This window comes from Myotis daubentonii, chromosome 3, assembly GCF_963259705.1.
Source record: "Myotis daubentonii chromosome 3, mMyoDau2.1, whole genome shotgun sequence".
Classification (NCBI taxonomy): domain Eukaryota; kingdom Metazoa; phylum Chordata; class Mammalia; order Chiroptera; family Vespertilionidae; genus Myotis; species Myotis daubentonii.
Window position 1 is genome coordinate 118513630 of NC_081842.1, and position 18448 is coordinate 118532077.

Below are 18448 nucleotides of genomic sequence, written 5' to 3' on the forward strand. Positions count from 1 at the left end.
AATTAATGTTTTTAGCAGACACTGAATAACTGCACAAATTAATAAGTGTAACACAAATAAACCTATTTTTCTAGTTCTCTGAAAGTGAAATATTTCCTGTTGCGCACACCAAACAAATCAGTCCAAGACTAATGACATGGCAATCAGTTGCTAAAATATTGACTGCTAGCATTAGTGGAGAGAAATGGTGTGCCTGCACATAAGGCGTGTAAGGGAAATGAATGTAACACGATTATAGTAATCAGTCATTAGCAAACGTTGTAGTTCGTTATTCATAACTAGAGGCCCGGTGCATGAATTGTGCACAGGTCGGGGCCCTCGGCCTGGCCGGCAGTTGAGGCCTATCAGGGGCCAGCCAGCTGGGGGGAGGGATCCCAGGGGTTGATCAGCCGGTCGAGGGGGCAGCTGCCTGGGGGGCGGGGTGCATAGGAGGTTGGCCAGCCAGGGAGAGGGGCCATGGAAGGTTAGCCAGTCAGCTGGAGGGAGATGCTGCAGGAGGTTGGCCAGCCAGGGGGAGGGGCCGCAGAAGGGTGGCTGTGGGAGCACACTGACCACCAAGGGGCAGCTCCTGCATTGAGCGTCTGCCCCATGGTGGTCAGTGCACATCATAGCGACTGTTCACTCAATCGTTCTGGTCACTTGGTTGTAACGGTCGCTTAGGCTTTTATATATATAGATTTGTATAAAGACTATTGTAAAAGTTAAGTTACAAAATTTTTATTATAATGTTTCTTACATACCGTTGTATTGGCTGGGCCACAAAAATATTCATTGTGGGCCAGGAGTTTGCCATGCTTGTATTAAGTAGATCATCTACGCTTCTCAATCTTTAGTGAAGGATAATGTCAAACAGTTTTTGACTAATTAGATCAGGCAATGACTCAAAGCCTCCAGAGACCACCTCTGCCTATAGACTGATAGGATTCAACTTGAATGGTCCCAGGCAATCATTCTCAGGTGTGTTGAGAGTATTTTCCCAACACGGTGGGGCAGTTGCTTCTGCCTGGAGGCTAATTGTTATTTTTAGTCTCTTAAGTGGCCTCAGGGCAAGGTATTTTCCAATAGGGTGGGTCAACTGTGTTCCCCTCAGGCAGGCAAATGTTTTTTTAGGAAAGATGTCCTCTGCTGTGTGAGGGAATGACTCAGCACAGGAAAGCGAGGGTATCTGCCTTCTCAGCTCTAACTCCTGACTTCCCAATCCTGGCTTCTGCTCACACAGCTCCAGTCCACTCTGCCCTCCCTCTCCTAGAGCCCAAGGTGGGTGGCTCCACAGGGAATTTTGTGTGTTGGCCCTTTAACCCTTTCCGGTCCAACGTCAAGGCTGACTCGACAGACCAGGCGCTAGTAGCAGGTCCAACGTCGAGGCTGACTTGACAGACCAGGCGCTAGTTGCAGGTCTCTAACGTCGAGGCTGACTCGACAGACCAGGTGCTAGGAGCAGGCCCAACGTCGAGGCTGAGGTCGACTCCGCAAACCGGTTCAACATTCAATCCCGTCAATTAATTTGGACCAGACTGTTTGAATTCCAAAAATAAAATTGGACCGCAAAGCGTTAAGAGAGTGCCTGAATTTTCAGCTGTCACTCCCTGGCAGACAGCAACCCCATTGCTTTAAACAGCCAGATGTTATGAGGGTACCCTTCTCAGTTGTGGTACTCTCTGCTTGGGCGGGGGGGGGGGGGGGGGGCGCTTTGGGAATTAGATCCCACAGTATCCTTTACATTGTAGGATATTTAGTGGCATCCCTAGTCTACCCACTAGATCAGTGATGGCGAACCTATGACACGCATGTCAGAGGTGTCACACGAACTAATTTTTATGTTGATTTTTCATGGCATTTGTTAAATGCCATTTGTTAAATGGCATTTAAATATCTATAATAATAAAAGCACAATATGCAAATCAACCGAACAACCGAACAGCAGAACGACCGTCTGGACGACCTACCGGCTGACCACGCCATGACACACACTAACGCCAGGCCAGCCAAGGCGGGTGCGATGCGATTGGTCAGGGGGGCCGCCATTGCCCCACAAATGCCCCACAAAGGGAGGCCCAGGCCACCCTCTGCACAGCAATCAATCACGGAGCCCTGCAATTGATCGCCTCAAAGAGGGAGGCCCAGGCTACCCAGCCAATGGCGCTGCGGAGGGTGGGTGGGACCTCCCTCTGCTGGGCAATTGATCACGGAGCCCCGCATTCATCATCCCAAAGAGGGAGGTCCAGGCTACCTGACTGGCAGCACTGCAGCAGGTGGGCGGGGTCTCCCTCTGGGAGATCAATCTGGGGACCCAGCAATCAATTGCCCCACAGAGGGAAGCCAGGCCACCAGCCAGCAATGCTGTGGCAGATGTGCAGAGCCAGCCAGCAATTGCCCTGCAGAGGGAGGCCCAGGCCAGCCAAGCGATCGCACCCCATCCCTGTCTGTAGCCTGCAGAGGGAGGCAACTGGTGGCGGGGGAGGGGGACAACACCACACAGATGGCAAGCAGGGGCAGCGGCAGGGACGGGGCCAGCTGCTGGCAGCTGGGGGAAGGAAAGCCCCGATAGACCCTGATCGGAGGGGTCCCAGCTTGCGAGAGGGCGTAGGCTGGGCTAAGAGACAACACCCGCCCCATGCACGAATTTCGTGCACCAGGCCTCTAGTATAAAATAAATATCCAAAATATGTCTTTGTTTTACTATGGTTGCAAATATCAAAAAATTTCTATATGTGACACGGCACCAGAGTTAAGTTAGGGTTTTTCAAAATGCTGACACGCCGAGCTCAAAAGGTTCGCCATAACTGCTCTAGTGTCTAGGAGATCCGTCTGCCTCCAGAACTACAATTCCCAGCATTCCTTGTGCTCCGCGTGCTCTGGGATTCCACTTCAGGTCCTGGGGCTGCCCCCAGAACTACTATTCCCAGAATTCCTGGTGCTCCCCGCGCCCTTTGTTTTCCCTTCCTGCTCTGTCTCCATCCCACGGCCTCCTACTCTGCCATGTCCTCCAAGCCACCAGCTCTCTCTCTCTGCTCTCCGTCTGGCAGCTTGGGGAGCCAAGTTCCCCAAGCTGCTCCAATCTCTGCCAGCTCTCCCACTCTGCTCTCTGCCCAGCAGCTTGGGGGAGCGACTGAGAGAGCCATGTCCCCCCCAAGCTGCCAGCTCTCCCACGCTGCTCGCCACCCAGCGCCTGTGCATGCAAATTAACCCACCATCTTTGTCGGGTTAATTTGCATACTCACTCCTGATTTGCTGGTGGGCATAGTTGAGGGACAGTCAATTTACATGTTTCTCTTTTATTATATGGGATGTTCATTAAATTGAATGAGCTAAATCTGCAGATAATTTTCATAATTGAGGAAATTGAGTTGACAACTGATACATTATTTAAAGTGAATTTTGATAATCAAAGAGTATGTGATTTTTTAATACATAACTTACAAGGTGCTTAAAGATTCAAAGGAAGACTTTATATAATTCCTACAACTTTTTTATGTGAAAAGGATAAAAGCAATCCCAAAAATAGAAAATTAATCTAGAATTAATGGTTTTTCTAGTGGTAAGTCATATTTATCCACAGAAGCATGAAATAATTATGAGGGGAAAAGAGTAGCCTTGCTCATCTCATTAAGGTATGCTTTCCAAGTAAATTAGTAGTAAAACTAAAATTTAACATTTGTAACTTATGTTTTACTAATAATCATTATAATGACAACTTAATCCAGAAGAAAAGAATATTCCTTTTAGAGTTTTATGAATTCATAAAGTAAAGCATTTAATTGTAGTGAAGTATGGTAGGGTGATCAGTTAAAGACACTAGCATAAAAAATAGACTAGGATAAAACATTGAGGGAAATAAAATAGAAACAGCCCTGACTGGTTTGGCTCAGTGGATAGAGCATCGGCCTGCAGACTGAAGGGTCCCAGGTTCAATTCTGGTCAAGGGCATGTACCTTGGTTGCGGGCACATCCCCAGCAGTGGGTGTGCGGGAGGCAGCTTATCGATGTTTCTAACTCTCCATCCCTCTCCCTTCCTCTCTGTAAAAAATCAATAAAATATACTTAAAAAAATAAATAAAAATAAAATAGAAACAGTTCAAGGAGAGAAATGAAGGATGTAAATAAGCATTTGGTGCTATTTTAAGATGTTTAAATTTTAAATATGCTGGAATGTTTACCCTTTGTAAATATTTAAGCCTAGAGTAAAATATTTTAGATAACAACCTTAAAGAATGTGGAAAAGGACTTGTATGTATATGTGTATTTTCTGGGGAGTGGGGTCTGTAGTTTTCATCAGATTCTTAAACATGGAGCATGTGAGAAAAAAAACAAAACAAAACAACAACAATTAAGTATAGTTATAGGCCAGGCCCTGCATTCTTTGGGCACTATGTTAATTCTAGCCTCAACTTGTTCATTGTATCTTTCCTGAGCCCACATGTAGATGTATGGAAGATACAAAAGTATATCTGCTTTTAAAAATCTTAGTAGAATTATAAATTCTTAGGACAGAGCTCTTAGATCAAAACTCTCTTTCCTATTTGTCTGCATAGAACAAGTATATTCATGTTTACAAATACTTTCTATTTCAGTTTGAAGGGAGGAAGTACTGTGAACATGATTTTCAGATGCTCTTTGCACCCTGCTGCCATCAGTGTGGTAAGTCTCACTGCTGAATGTAAAATAAAAAGTAAGTTTCAAAGTTACTTAACACATTAAGCGCCCAGCCTGTTTTGTCTTCCGGACAGAAAGTATAGTGTCAGTCACCTGTGATTAACTGGGCGCTTAATGTGTTAAGTTGTTTAAGTGTCAGTGATAAAAGTGGGTTTTGGTGCTCATTAGGAATGACATTTAGGTACTTTTCTGTCCTCTTGCCTATTAGTCCTATATAATAAAACCCTAATACGCAGATCGACCAAACGGCAGAATGACTGGTCGCCATGATGCGCACTGACCACCACGGGGCAAGCACTCAATGCAGGAGCTGCCCCCTGTTGGTCAGTATGCTCCCACAGGGGGAGCACTGCTCAGCCAGAAGCCAGACTCACGGCTGGCGAGCAGAACAGCGGTGGTGGGAGCCTCTCCTGCCTCCGCTGCAGGCGGGCGGTAGGAGCAAAGGGTCCTAGACTGCAAAAGACCCAGACTGCAAGAGGGCGCAGGCTGGGCTGAGGAACTCTCTCCCCCATCCCGCCCCCCCTCCAGCTCCCCTCCCCTGCCCAACTGCCAAAATTCGTGCACCGGGCCTCTAATAATATATAACAAACTGGAAGAGTATAAAAACCCAGAGAGAATTGATTTTTAAGGACATCTAGTATAAAGTTATTTCAGGACTAACTGAGACTTTGGTTAAATTAACATTTATGGAATGTTCATTTACCCTACTTGCTTTTGGGTTTGCCAGGAGGGAGACAGAGAAGATTGTCAGTGAGGTGCATAGTTGCTTAGAGATTGCCTGTGGTTACAGGTGCTGAGCTGGCTTGCACCTTAGCCACTTCTCTGGTTGCTAGCAGCTCTACTAGAAGGCCTCCAGAGATTGGAGAAACTGGGTAGAACGTTATAAAGAACATGAGAGAAGAAATTAAGCCTAGATTAAAAGAAAATGTGCTGTGGATTTCAGTTTTCTGTATCATTAATGGCCAGAAATTACCAAAAGGCATTCAAGAGAGCTCGGTAATTGTTTGGGACAGGAAAGGCAGATTCAGAGATTTAATAAGACAGCCCGAAAATACAGAACTACAGAATAAAAACAAGCACTCAGATGATATAGAAAACGTTTTTCTAATATAATGCTTGTTATGTTATACACATACATAAAAAGTTCCTTTCTGTGGAGAAAGGTTTAAATGTGTGTGTTTTTCCTTCGTGTTTTTTCCCTTCACTGCTTTTAGCAATAAAATGCCACAATGGATATACTTTGTGTGTCACTTTTACTCAGGTGAATTCATCATTGGCCGAGTTATCAAAGCCATGAATAACAGCTGGCATCCTGAGTGCTTCTGCTGTGACCTCTGCCAGGAAGTCCTGGCAGATATCGGGTTTGTCAAGAATGCTGGAAGGTAGGAGTATTTTATCCATGTCAGGTGTGGGTGGATAAAGTGACTACTACAAGTCATGCGTATTTTCTCATGGGATGTGAGGCAGTGCTTTGGGACACCCGGTTTAAGACATAAGGACTCAAACTGGTCCTGTTGGGAGAGGGCCCTGAGTTTCTGGGTAGCAGCAGTGTTTGATTGCCATTTGTGTTCCTGGGCCTCACAAAAGGTGGGACAAGCATTTTAAATTTCCTAAAATATCAGTCAGATCATTTGCATTTTTCAGATGAAAAGTAGTAGTCTGCGCTATTAAGTCAACAGTGATTTCTAAAGAAATGGTTTCTTTAATTTCTTTTGAGAGATATAGGAAGCATATTTCTTTTTCTCTATTTTTTCTTTCTTTTTTTTCTCAGCACATTTCTTTTTAATTATTAGGAAGAACCCTAGATTTTAAATTTAAGTTTCTAAAAAAATATTTTGGCTCTGTTTAGGCATCTGTGTCGCCCCTGTCATAATCGTGAGAAAGCCAGGGGCCTTGGAAAATACATCTGCCAGAAATGCCACGCCATCATTGACGAGCAGCCTCTGATATTCAAGAACGACCCTTACCATCCAGACCACTTCAACTGTGCCAACTGCGGGTATTGCAACTTCTTTGTTACTGCACAATAGTGGAGATGAAGGGTAACATTTATCTGTATTTCTGCTACTCCGGCAAACCAAATTTGTTTTTCTCCAAGTTTTAATCTGGGAAATTTTTTTTTTTAAATATATTTTATTGATTTTTTACAGAGAGGAAGGGGGAGAGATAGAGAGTTAGAAACATCGATGAGAGAGAAACATCGATCAGCTGCCTCCTGCACATCTCCTACAGGGGATATGCCCGCAACCCAGGTACATGCCCTTGACCGGAATCGAACCTGGGACCTTTCAGTCTGCAGGCCGACGCTCTATCCACTGAGCCAAACCGGTTTCGGCATAATCTGGGAAATTTTTAATCTATAGAAAAGTCATGAGAATAATATGAAGAATACCTACATGCCTTAATTTAGTTTTATCAGTTAACATTTTGCCACATTTGATTGCGTGTGCAGCATACTTGAATGTCTGTGTGCCTGCATGTACAGACTTTGAAGTAATCAGACCATATTAAAATATCCTCAATCATCCAAAAACTGTTTTCCAATAAAGGATTAAAAATTTAAAAAGCTTTAGAAAGTCTTATCTTTGTACATATATAACTTTTGCATTTGTAATAATTAGGGTGTTATCTCAAAATGTCTTAAATTCTATCTAAAGGTTTGTGGGGGTTTTTCCTTCAAAAACTCGTGATATATTGTTAGGCTGTGATTCTCTGAATTTGTTGTCTAGTATAAAAATTTAAAGGAAAAAGATACTTTACTATAATGAATATGAATGTACATGCTAAATTGTAGTAGGGAAGACAAGGTAGGCTCAAGGTCAAGCAAACTGTTTTGCAATGTAAGAACAGCCACCTCATCTTTTTTATGATCATCAGTTGGTGGCTTTTCTGCTTTTCTTGCCTATCCTTGCTCTGGTGGAATATTTTTTCACTTTTTGTTAGCACTTTTAAATAATTATTTAAACAGATGAAATTCAAACAATTCCATTTGGCTAATTGGGGCTATCTCTGGCATGTTTATTGACACAGGAGATGGAAAACAATAGCATACTTAAGCATTTGGAAACAGAAAATTCTGGTCATTTCATTTGTTTATTTTCTGTTAAACTGTAACTATTCCTAAAATCTTGTCACAGTTTAAATAATAATTATTAATGGAACTAGTCTCCAAACTCCTTGGTTATTTTGGAAAGATAATGTCACTGAGTCTATCCTCAGCATTGTTATTATTCGCTAGCTTTTTAAGGAAGACAAATGGACTGTAATGTGATAATAGACAAAGAAATGTTAGCTAATACCAGTGTGATGGTATGTATCTGACTTGTACGTTTTACCATTAGTGTATGATACTGATGTTTTGATAGGAATCTGGAACCTATTCAAACTTATTAATTCAGGTTACACTGATTGTCAGGAGGGAAAAGAAGTTACAGGAATTATTGTAGTGATAAATTCAAACATCTCTTAAAAAGTATTAGCCACATTGCTTCCATTTGTTTCTCTCTTGATGGTATCATTCAATTGGCTACCTTTCTCATGGACAGGAAGGAGCTGACTGCTGATGCCCGGGAGCTGAAAGGAGAACTGTATTGCTTGCCATGCCATGATAAAATGGGGGTCCCCATCTGTGGTGCTTGTCGGCGGCCCATTGAAGGGCGTGTGGTAAATGCCATGGGCAAACAGTGGCATGTGGAGGTAAGTTCTACATGTGTGATGTAGGGGCAACCGGTACTTTTTAATTTCCTTGGTTCAGATGTGTTAGCAAGATTAGGAGATTTTAAAAATTTAAATGTGAACATTTTAAAGACAACTGCCTTTGTAGAAAATTAGGAATATAGAATATACACTGCTTTTGTGAGCTCTTGGTAATAATACAGGATCTGCTCTTCTATTCTTAAATCTTCTAGCCCTGGCTTGTATGGCTTGAGGTGTTGGGCACCGTCCAGTACACTGGAAGATTGCAGATTTGATTCCTGGTCAGGGCACATGCCTGGTTGCAGGCTCAATCCCCAGTGCGGGGGGCCGGGTGTGCAGGAAGCAGCCCATAAATGTTTTGCTCTCACATTGTTTCTCTTGCCTCTCCCGTCCTCTCTATAAAAAAAATCCTATCTAATAAAAGAGAAAGATGGTAATTAGCGTACGACCGCTACCCTTCCCATTGGCTAATCAGGGCAATATGCAAATTAACTGTCAGCCAAGATGGCGGCCGGCAGCCAGGCAGCTGATGCGAAGAGGGAGGCTTGCTTGCTTCAGTGACGGAGGACTCCAACGTTCCCCGCCTTACTTGACCGCCTCTCAGCTGCAACTCTAAGCAACTATGTTGCAAATATAGAAGCTAAAAAAACGCCAGAAACCTGCTTTACTCAGCGGAGCTTCAGCCAGCCGGACCGCAACATTGTATCAAATACAGACGGTAAACAAAGGCCAGAAACCTATTTTCAGCAGCCGAGGCCTCAGAGCTAAAGCTGGCCCAGAATAAAAAAAAGAAAAAGAAAAAAAGGAGCGGTTGGGAGCTTCAGTCACCCGTCAGCCTGAAAACGGCCCTCAGCCCCTCAGCCAGACTGGCCAGGCACCCCAGTGGGGACTCCCACCCTGATCCAGGACACCCTTCAGGGCAAACCAGCCAGCCCCCACCCGTGCACCAGGCCTCTATTCTATATAGTAAAAGGGTAATATGCCTCCCGGCACCAGGATCAGAGTGACAGGGGGCAGCGCCCAAACCCCCTGATGGCCCTGCAGCTCTGTGTGTGACAGGGTGCAGTGCCCCAACCCCCTGATTGGCCCTGTTCTGTGGGTGATAGAGGGTGGTGCGCCAACCCCCCCACCCCCACAGGCCCTGCTCTGTGTGTGACGGGGTAGAGCCATAACCTCCCCATCGGCCCTGCCCTGAGTGTGACAGTGGTGGCGCCCCAACCCCCTGATCGGCCCTGCTCTGTGGGTGATAGAGGGCGGCGCCCCAACCCCCTAATCCGCCCTGCTCTGTGTGTGACGGGGGCGGTGCCCCAACCCCCCTGATGGGCACTGCTCTGTGAGTGACAGTGGGGAGCTCCTCAACCCCCTGATCAACTCTGCTCTGTGTGTGACAGGGTACGGAGCCCCAACCCCCCTGATGGGCCCTGCTCTGTGCATGACAGGGGGTGGCGCCGCAACTTCCCTATCGACCCTGCCTTGAGTGTGACAGGGGGCGGTGCCCCAACCCCCCAATCGGCCCTACCCTGAGTGTGACTGAGGGTGGCATCGCAACCTCCCAATCTGCCCTGCTCTGTGCATGACAGGGGTGCGGCACCCCAACTCCCCAATTGGCCCTGCTCTGAGCCCAACCAGGGGCTGCACCTAGGGATTAGGCCTGCCCTCTGCCACCCGGGAGCAGGCCTAAGCCAGCAGGTCATTATCTCCCGAGGGGTCCCAGACTGCGAGAGGGCACAGGCCAGGCTGAGGGCCCCCCCCCCCCCGAGTGCACAAATTTTTGTGCACTGGGCCTCTAGTATAATAATAATAATGTCTTTTTTTTAAGTTTTATTTATATTTAGATATTTGAATGCCATTTTTATTGTTGTCATTCTATATAGCCTTCTTTTTCCCCTTTTGACCCCCCGCCCCCTGCCACTCACACCCACCAGGACAAACCCCCACCACCCCAGTGTCTGCATCCATTGGTTATGCCAAGATGCATCCATACAAGTCCTTTGGTTGATCTCTAACCTCCCTTCCTCGCCTGCCCTATCTCTGAGGTTGGGCGGTCTGTTCAGTGTTACCTTGTCTCTGGATCTATTTTTGTTCATTACTTTATGTTCATTATATCCCACATATGAGTGAGCTCATGTGATATTTATCTTTCTCTGACTGGCTTATTTTGGTTAGCATAATGCTCTCCAGTTCTATCCATGCTGTTGCAAATGATAAAAGTTTCTTCTTTTTTATTGCAGCATAGTATTCCATTATGTAGATGTGCTACAGTTTTCTACTCCACTCATCTGCTGATGGGCACTTAGGCTGTTTCCAAATCTTAGCTATTATAAATTGTGCTGCTATGAATGTAGGGGTGCATATATCCTTTCTGATTGGTATTTCTGATTTCTTGGGATATAGTCCTAGAAGTGGATCAAATGGGAGTTCCATTTTTAACTTTTTGTGGAAACCCCATACTGTTTTCCACAGTGGCTGCACCAGTCTGCATTCCCACCAGTAGTGCACAAGGGTTCCTTTTTCTCCACATCCTCTCCAGCACTTGTCGTTTGTGGATTTGTTGATGATAGCCATTCTGACAGGTGTGAGATGGTACCTCATTGTTGTTTTGATTTGCATCTCTCAGATGATTAGTGACTTTGAGCATGTTTTCATATGTCTCTTCGCCTTCTGTATGTCCTCTTTCCAAAGGTGTCTATTTAGGTCCTTTGCCCATTTTTTGAGTAGATTGTTTATCTTCCTTTTGTTAAGTTGTATGAGTTCCCTGTAAATTTTGGAGGTTAAACTCTTACATGAGATAGCATTGGCAAATATGTTTTTCCATGCAGTGGGCTTTCTTGTTGTTTTGTTGATGGTTTCTTTTTGCAGAAGCTTTTTATTTTGAGTCCCATTTGTTTATTTTCTCCTTAGTTTCCATTGCTCTAGGAGCTGTATCAGTAAAGATATTGCTATGACATATGTCTGATATTTTGCTGCCTATGGAGTCTTCTAAGATTTGTATGGTTCCCGTCTTACACTTAAGTCCTTTAACCATTTTGAGTTTATTTTTGTGTATGGTGTAAGTTGATGATCTGGTTTCATTTTTTTGCATGTATTTGACCAATTTTCCCAGCACCATTTATTGAAGAGATTTTCTTGACTCCGTTGTATGCTCTTGATATCTGGTATTGTGATCCCTCCAACTTTGTTCTTCTTTCTTAGGATTGCTGTGGCTATTCCAGGGTCTTTTTATATTTCAGATGAATTTTTGGAGGGTTTGTTCTAGGTCTGTGAAATATGTCATTGGTATGTTAATGGGGATTGTATTAAATCTATAGATTGCTTTGGGTAGTATGGACATTTTAATGATGTTGATTCTACCAATCCATGAACATGGTATATTCTTCCATTTGTTTATGTCTTCCTCTACCTTTTTTCAATGTCTTTTACCTCCTTGGTTAAGTTTATTCCTAGGCATCTTAATTTTTTTGGTGCAATGGTAAATGGGATTGTTTTTTTAGTTTCTCTTTCTGTGAGTTCATTATTGGTGTATAAAAAAAGCCATAGATTTCTGGGAACTAATTTTGTATCCTGCTATGTTGCCAAATTCAATTATTAAGCCTAGTAATTTTTTTATGAGTCTTTAGGGTTTTCTATGTACAATATCATGTCATCTGCGAATAATGACAGTTTTACTTCTTTTCCAATTTGGATGCCTTTTATTTCTTCTTGTCTGATCGCTATGGCTAGCACTTCCAGTACTATGTTGAGCAGGAGTGGAGAAAGTGGGCATCCCTGTCTTGTTCCTGTTCTTAGGGGAAATGAGTTTAGTTTTGGCCCATTGAGTATGATGTTGGCTGTAGTTTTGTTATATAAGGCTTTTATTATGTTGAGGTATGATCCCTCTATTCCTACTTGCTGAGAGTTTTTATCAAGAAAGGGCGTTGGATTTTGTCAAATGCTTTTTCTGCATTGATTGATATGATTATGTGGTTTTTGTCTCTCAATTTTTTTATGATAATAAATCTTCTTGAGGCAAAAAGTGTCATAGTCCATCTCCAGCAACATGCCTTGCTTACAGATGACTCTCAGATGTTCGCCTGTTTTCTCATTGTGTGATGTTTGAATAGGCTGGGTCTTAGAGTAACTTGTCAGACACCTGAATTAAAAATGAAAGGGCTACAGGAGAACCCATGAAATGGCTGCCTCAAGCCTGCAGGTATCATCTCTGAGGATAGTGTAACTTTGGAGTTTTATTTTATTGAGTAAGTAAAATATAGCAATTCAAAAATGACATGTAGCAATTTTTTTTTCAGCATTTTGTTTGTGCCAAGTGTGAAAAACCATTTCTTGGACATCGCCATTATGAAAGGAAGGGCCTTGCATATTGTGAAACCCACTATAACCAGGTATTGTTTGTACTCATTGGATACTCGATATACTTTTATGAATTTAAGCTTGTCAATATTTTAGTTAAAAGAAATCACTTAGAAAAATTTTTTTCCACTCCAGTACTGTACCCAGTTTGGGTTGTCATGTTCATTTAGCTTCATTAAATATGGAACATCTCCAGAGGTTTTTTTGGTTTTGATAGTGATGAAACGTAAATTATTTTCATTATACGTAAAAATTAGTCCATGAACTGGTACTCATCTTCTCTAGTAATGATAAAATCTGGACTTAGTTTAGCCAGCTATTTGTTTTTAAGTGAAAGAATGAACCAAATTTTGTTAAATGTTTGGTGTTTTAAACTTAGTTCTAACATATCTTGAATTTTTACCATTTTTTCATTTTTCAGCTATTTGGTGATGTTTGTTTCCACTGCAACCGTGTTATAGAAGGTGATGGTACGTAACTGTAGAAATTTTATATGGCACCATTTTGACACAAAAACATTTGAGAATTGTGAAAATTGAAAGAAGTTGATTGCTATAATTTGGAATGTGATTATTATCAGTTACTTTTTCTCTTTCTTTGGCATATTTCCCAAGGAATTTATAGCAGTGAGATGATAATGATCTAAGAGTTGGATTTGTTACTCATTTGTTATAATACTTTAGGCTAGTGCCGCAGGGTTGTTAAATTAGGAAGTGTAGAAAGCATTTATGGCCAACCCTGAAACCTATGTCTCTTTCCTTTCCCTAGAACCATATAACTTGGAAGCTGTAGAGCAGTGTTTATTAAGAACACTTTAATCTGCATGGTAGTTAGGAAGACTCACTTTAACCTTGCAGATGCTAAAACCTGGCAGTTACCTGTAGACATTTCTAGGACTTAGCACCCTTGTACTGGGTTAATTAGGCACAGCTGATGGACTAGAACTGAAGGCAGCTGTATTTGGTAACAGTTGCTAGCACAGTTCTGCCAGACACTTATTGTCAAGATTTTAAACATTCCTGTTTTCAGCATGCTTCATCGTTCTCAGCAGAGAACCTAACTTGGGATACTTGCTGAAATATGTGGTTTGCAAAGGATTAGTTCAAGAAAGTTTCTTAGTGCCATTGAAAATAAAAGTTCCTCCTACATGAAAGAAACTGTCAACGGAAGCGCTTAGCTTTGAAAGAAATACTGCTGTAGGTGAATACATTAATGTCTGGGGTTTTTTCTTTAATTACTTCTCTAGTCCATATTTCTTTGTTGGACCGGTGGCAATAGGGATAGGAAAGTAGTGGAAAGTGTGCTGGTAGGCAAGCCTTGTGCGCAAAAAGCTCGTCTGAGTGATGTAATAATGCATGTTATGTACCCTCTGCATTGTCCACAGGAGTGAGAGGACTTAAGCTTTGGTGTGAAGACATGGTACATACCGTTTACTGTATAGGCCTCATAGGATACTCAAGGGAAAGAAAAAGATATTTAACTATAAATAAAGGTTGATGTGCAGTTTCCTAAATTCATGCCTTCAGTGAATGGTCTCCTAATAAGTGAAACTCAGTCAAATATTTTCAAGAGACACAGAGTAGTAAAAATTAACACATAAAGTTTCAATACAGAAAGAAAAAGTAGATTTCTATGTATATTCTTTAAAAATACAAGTTTAAAGGGGCAATAATAGCCCTGGCTGGCATGGTTTAGTGGTTAGACCATCGGCCTATACTCCAGATGGTCTCGCGGTGGTCAGCAAACTCATTAGTCAACAGAGCCAAATATCAACAGTACAACAACTGAAATTTCTTTTGAGAGCCAAATTTTTTAAACTTAAACTATATAGGTAGGTACATTGTTATTAACTTAATTAGGGTACTCCTAAGGCTTAGGAAGAGCCACCCTCAAGGGGCCAAAGAGCCGCATGTGGCTTGCGAGCTACAGTTTGCTGACCACAGTTCTAGGGTTCTTATTCCCGGTCTAGGGTGCATACCTGGGTTGCAGGTTTGATCTCCATCCCCATTCAGGACATGTGTGGGAGGCTACCAGTCAATGTCTCTCTCACATCAATGTTTCTCTCCTTTTTCTCTCAGCCTTTCCACTCTCTCTTTGAAAAAAAATTAATGGAAAAAAATACCGTCACTTCTCTGGTGAGGATTAAAAACCACACATGCAGAAAAGAGCCTGGCTGGCGTGGCTCAGTCGTTGAGCATCAGCCTATGAACCAGGAGGCCACAGTTCAATTCCTAACCGGGGCACATGCCTGGGTTGTGAGCTTGATCCACAGTAGGGGGCGTGCAGGAGGCAGCTGATCATTGATTCTCTCTCATCATTGGTGTTTCTCTTCCTCTCTGGGGGGAAAAAAAAAGTTCTGTTTTGTTTTGTTTTTAAGAAAAGAAAGAAAAAGGAAAGGGCAATAATGATCATTCCTAAGATGAAGCCTTGAAGACAAATACTCAGTTTGTATGTTTTTAATGTGAAAAAATAAATTAATAAAATTGATTGATTCAATAAACATTAATTAATTACACTAAATTTTTTAGCTATGTGGTTCTTTTGCAAGCAAACCTCTTGACAACCTCTGCCAGGTGTCTTGGAAATAACCTTAATTCTGCTGTAGATTTGAAAATTTAAGCTCCCCCACTTCCCATACCAATATGTCACCAAATGTCTTTCCTCTTTCTCTAGTGGTCTCCGCTCTTAACAAGGCCTGGTGTGTGAACTGTTTTGCCTGTTCTACCTGCAATACTAAATTAACACTCAAGTAAGTATACATTTTGATCCAGCATGAATCCTTACACTGAAAACTTTAGGGTAACGTTTTTTAAAAACAGAATTATTTGATTCATTTTTTCTAATTTCTACTCAGGCCTTCTGAAACTAAAAGTTCTTCCTTTAATTGTTCCCTGTTCTTTCTTCTATTCCTTCTTTGTCCTGCTCAAAGGGATAAGTTTGTTGAAATTGATCTAAAACCAGTCTGCAAACACTGTTATGAGAAAATGCCAGAAGAATTTAAGAGGCGACTTGCCAAACGGGAGAGAGAAGCAAAGGATAAGGACAAGCAGAAAAAGAAAAAGCCTGTCTGTCTGTAAACTTTCTATCCCTTCTGTCATTTTCACAGCTTTCTTCTTTGCTTAGTCCTTTAGAATATGTTTTTATCTTTTACATTCTAAATTTCTTTTTGGTGTGTATTGTAAACGCTAGAGTAAAATACAAGTATCTGTCCTGTGTAGAGTTGGTCCTTTTATATAATTCTTAAAATTATAGAGCTTAAATTAATAAGGCTCACACTTAATACCAGCTTGTACTTCCCTTATTTCCCTTAATCTGTAGATTTCCTCATCTCTTTTTTTAAATTACAATATGGGATGGATTTCTGGATTTCTTTTTGTTTAATGGATTCAAAGGAAAGAATTTCCATCTCTTGATACTGGAAAAGTTTTAAAGTACTTTTGTCTGATAATTGTAGCTTTTAAAATCCTGGTTTGGGGTTTCTTTGCATAAATTAGCTTAATTGATAGAGTCCAAGTCTCCTGTTCTAAGTTCTGTAATAAATGAAGTTCTTTCAGTGTGTTTCAGATCTAAGCAAATGCCACGTAATGTACATAATAAGATATGTACTGTCTTTGGTGTATGTACAGGGTGGGACAAAAGGAGGTTTACAATTGTTCATATGGGAAATAATACAATAGTAAATAATAATAATATAAGAATAAACTCTTTTGCTGCTCACAGCTGTAAACCTCATTTTGCCCCACCTGGTATGTGTGCTTTCATATAATGTCCATATGCTACTGTTAATGAATTCATTTTCTTGATGTTTCTAAACTCTGTGTCTGATTCTTATGAGAAATATTTCATTTTGAAATTCTGTTGAATTGTTAGCATAATTATTCCATGCTCCCTTTATGGGTACCATTGTGTTTTAAGTTCTTTATTTTTTCAAGTTTTGATGTTTCTTTGTATAAAGAGGAGTTAAAATTCAAATATGAGATTAAAACAATAGAGTGGCCCTGGCCAGTGTGGCTCGATGGGTTGAGTGTCGTCCCATGCACTGAAAGGTTGCCAGTTCGATTCCTGGTCAGGGCACATGCCCAGGTTGTGGGCTCCATCCAGAGTGGGGGGCATGCAGGAGGTAGCTGATTGATGTTGCACTCTCACACTATGTTTTTCTCCCTTTCTCTCTTTCTGAAAATCCATAAACTATTCTTTTTTTAAAAAATATATTTTTATTGATTTCTTACAGAGAGGAAGGGAGAGAGATAGAGAGTCAGAAACATCGATGAGAGAGAAACATCGATCAGCTGCCTCCTACACACCCTACTGGGGATGTGCCCGCAACCAAGGTACATGCCCTTGACCAGAATCGAACCTGGGACCTTTCAGTCTGCAGGCCAACGCTCTATCCACTGAGCCAAACCAGTCAGGGCCATAAACTATTCTTTAAAAAAATAAAAATGGAAGGTTTGCTTAGCAGTATCTCCAAAAGCAGTGATAATTTCCTTCAATTTAAAAAAACAATGGCCTAGCTGGCGTGGCTCAATGATTGAGCATCTACCTATGAACCAGGAGGTAACGGTTCATTTCCAGGTCAAGGCACATGCCCCGGTTGCAGGCTCACCCCAGTGGGGGCATGGAGGAGACAGCTGATCAATGCCTCTCTCTAATCATTCATGTTTCTCTCTCTCTCCCTCGTCCTTACTCTGGAAATCAATGAAAATATTTTTTTTTAATGGCAGTTTTAATAGCTTCTGTTCTAAAAAGACTTTGGGAGAAATTTTTTAGCTCAATAGTTTAAATCAAACTGACAATTGAAATATAACATTTGAATTAGGATCTCTGAAAACCAGCTAGAAAATAATTACCATATGGAGCTTTAAAATAAAAGGTTTTAGCAGATTTACTCATTTGTCATAGATGACAGTATACTTCCAGACTTGTTCCAGAAATGCTTCTTAAATATAATTTCACAGAAAATGAACAAGTTATAAAGTTTTGTATTTACTTGATTCACAATGAAGGACCCTGATTTTAACAGTAATAAGCTATTATAATTACAAGTTAGCACACTATTCAGATAGGAGGCCATCTGAAAACTGTCCTCTCCAGAACTAAATAAATTAACAATGTGTACTGCTCTAGCTTCTTTTTTTAAATATATTTTTATTGATTTCAGAGAGGAAGGGAGAGAGAGATAGAATCATCAAATGATGAAAAGAGAATCATTGATCGATTGCCTCCTGCATGCCCCACACTGGGAATCGAGCCTGCAACCTGGGCATGTGCCCTGAACAGGAATGAAACCATGACCTCCTGGTTCATAGGTCAATGCTCAACCACTGAGCCACGCCAAACAGTTTACTGCTCTTACTTTTAAAGAGAAGACCTGAGTTCTCCAACCAGGGAATCTGATTCACTTGTGCTCATGAAGAGGAATTGAAACCTTACGGTATCTCCCCTGTCAGCCTTTCTGTTAACCAACCAACCAAAATAACCCATTCTGATGTAAGATTTATTTCAGATGATTTTTTGGGGGGTGGGGTGGGAGGCAACCCTTTTTTTTTTTTTACCAGGAAAGACAAAACCTTGTTGCTACCTAATTTTAAAAGTGTTCTCATGGTATTTTAAAGATGACTGACTTTACTTCCCTAGTTCTATTTACACTACATTTCCTGAACACTTAGCACTGACTACACTGTAGTATACATTCTATATTACATAGGTTAATGCATAGGATCAATTTATAGGAAAGTATTTTCAAATATTG

The 18448-nt window shown here is 41.7% G+C and overlaps 1 protein-coding gene across 8 annotated transcripts in view; it reads left to right on the plus strand.

Moving 5' to 3' along the window:
- LIMS1 (LIM zinc finger domain containing 1) overlaps positions 1-18448 on the plus strand; it is a 143028-nt gene that overhangs the window by 121643 nt on the left and 2937 nt on the right. For 6 of the 8 annotated variants that reach the window (XM_059688351.1, XM_059688349.1, XM_059688348.1 and 3 more), the window contains 8 exons: positions 4572-4638; positions 5915-6035; positions 6503-6652; positions 8199-8349; positions 12636-12728; positions 13118-13166; positions 15370-15445; positions 15626-18187. In XM_059688351.1, the coding sequence (XP_059544334.1) occupies positions 4572-4638; positions 5915-6035; positions 6503-6652; positions 8199-8349; positions 12636-12728; positions 13118-13166; positions 15370-15445; positions 15626-15773 (855 nt within the window). In that variant the 3' untranslated portion in view covers positions 15774-18187. Of the gene's footprint in view, positions 1-4571; positions 4639-5914; positions 6036-6502; positions 6653-8198; positions 8350-12635; positions 12729-13117; positions 13167-15369; positions 15446-15625; positions 18188-18448 lie in introns of those variants that run through there. The other 2 variants (XM_059688347.1, XM_059688345.1) reach the window with 1 other exon arrangement.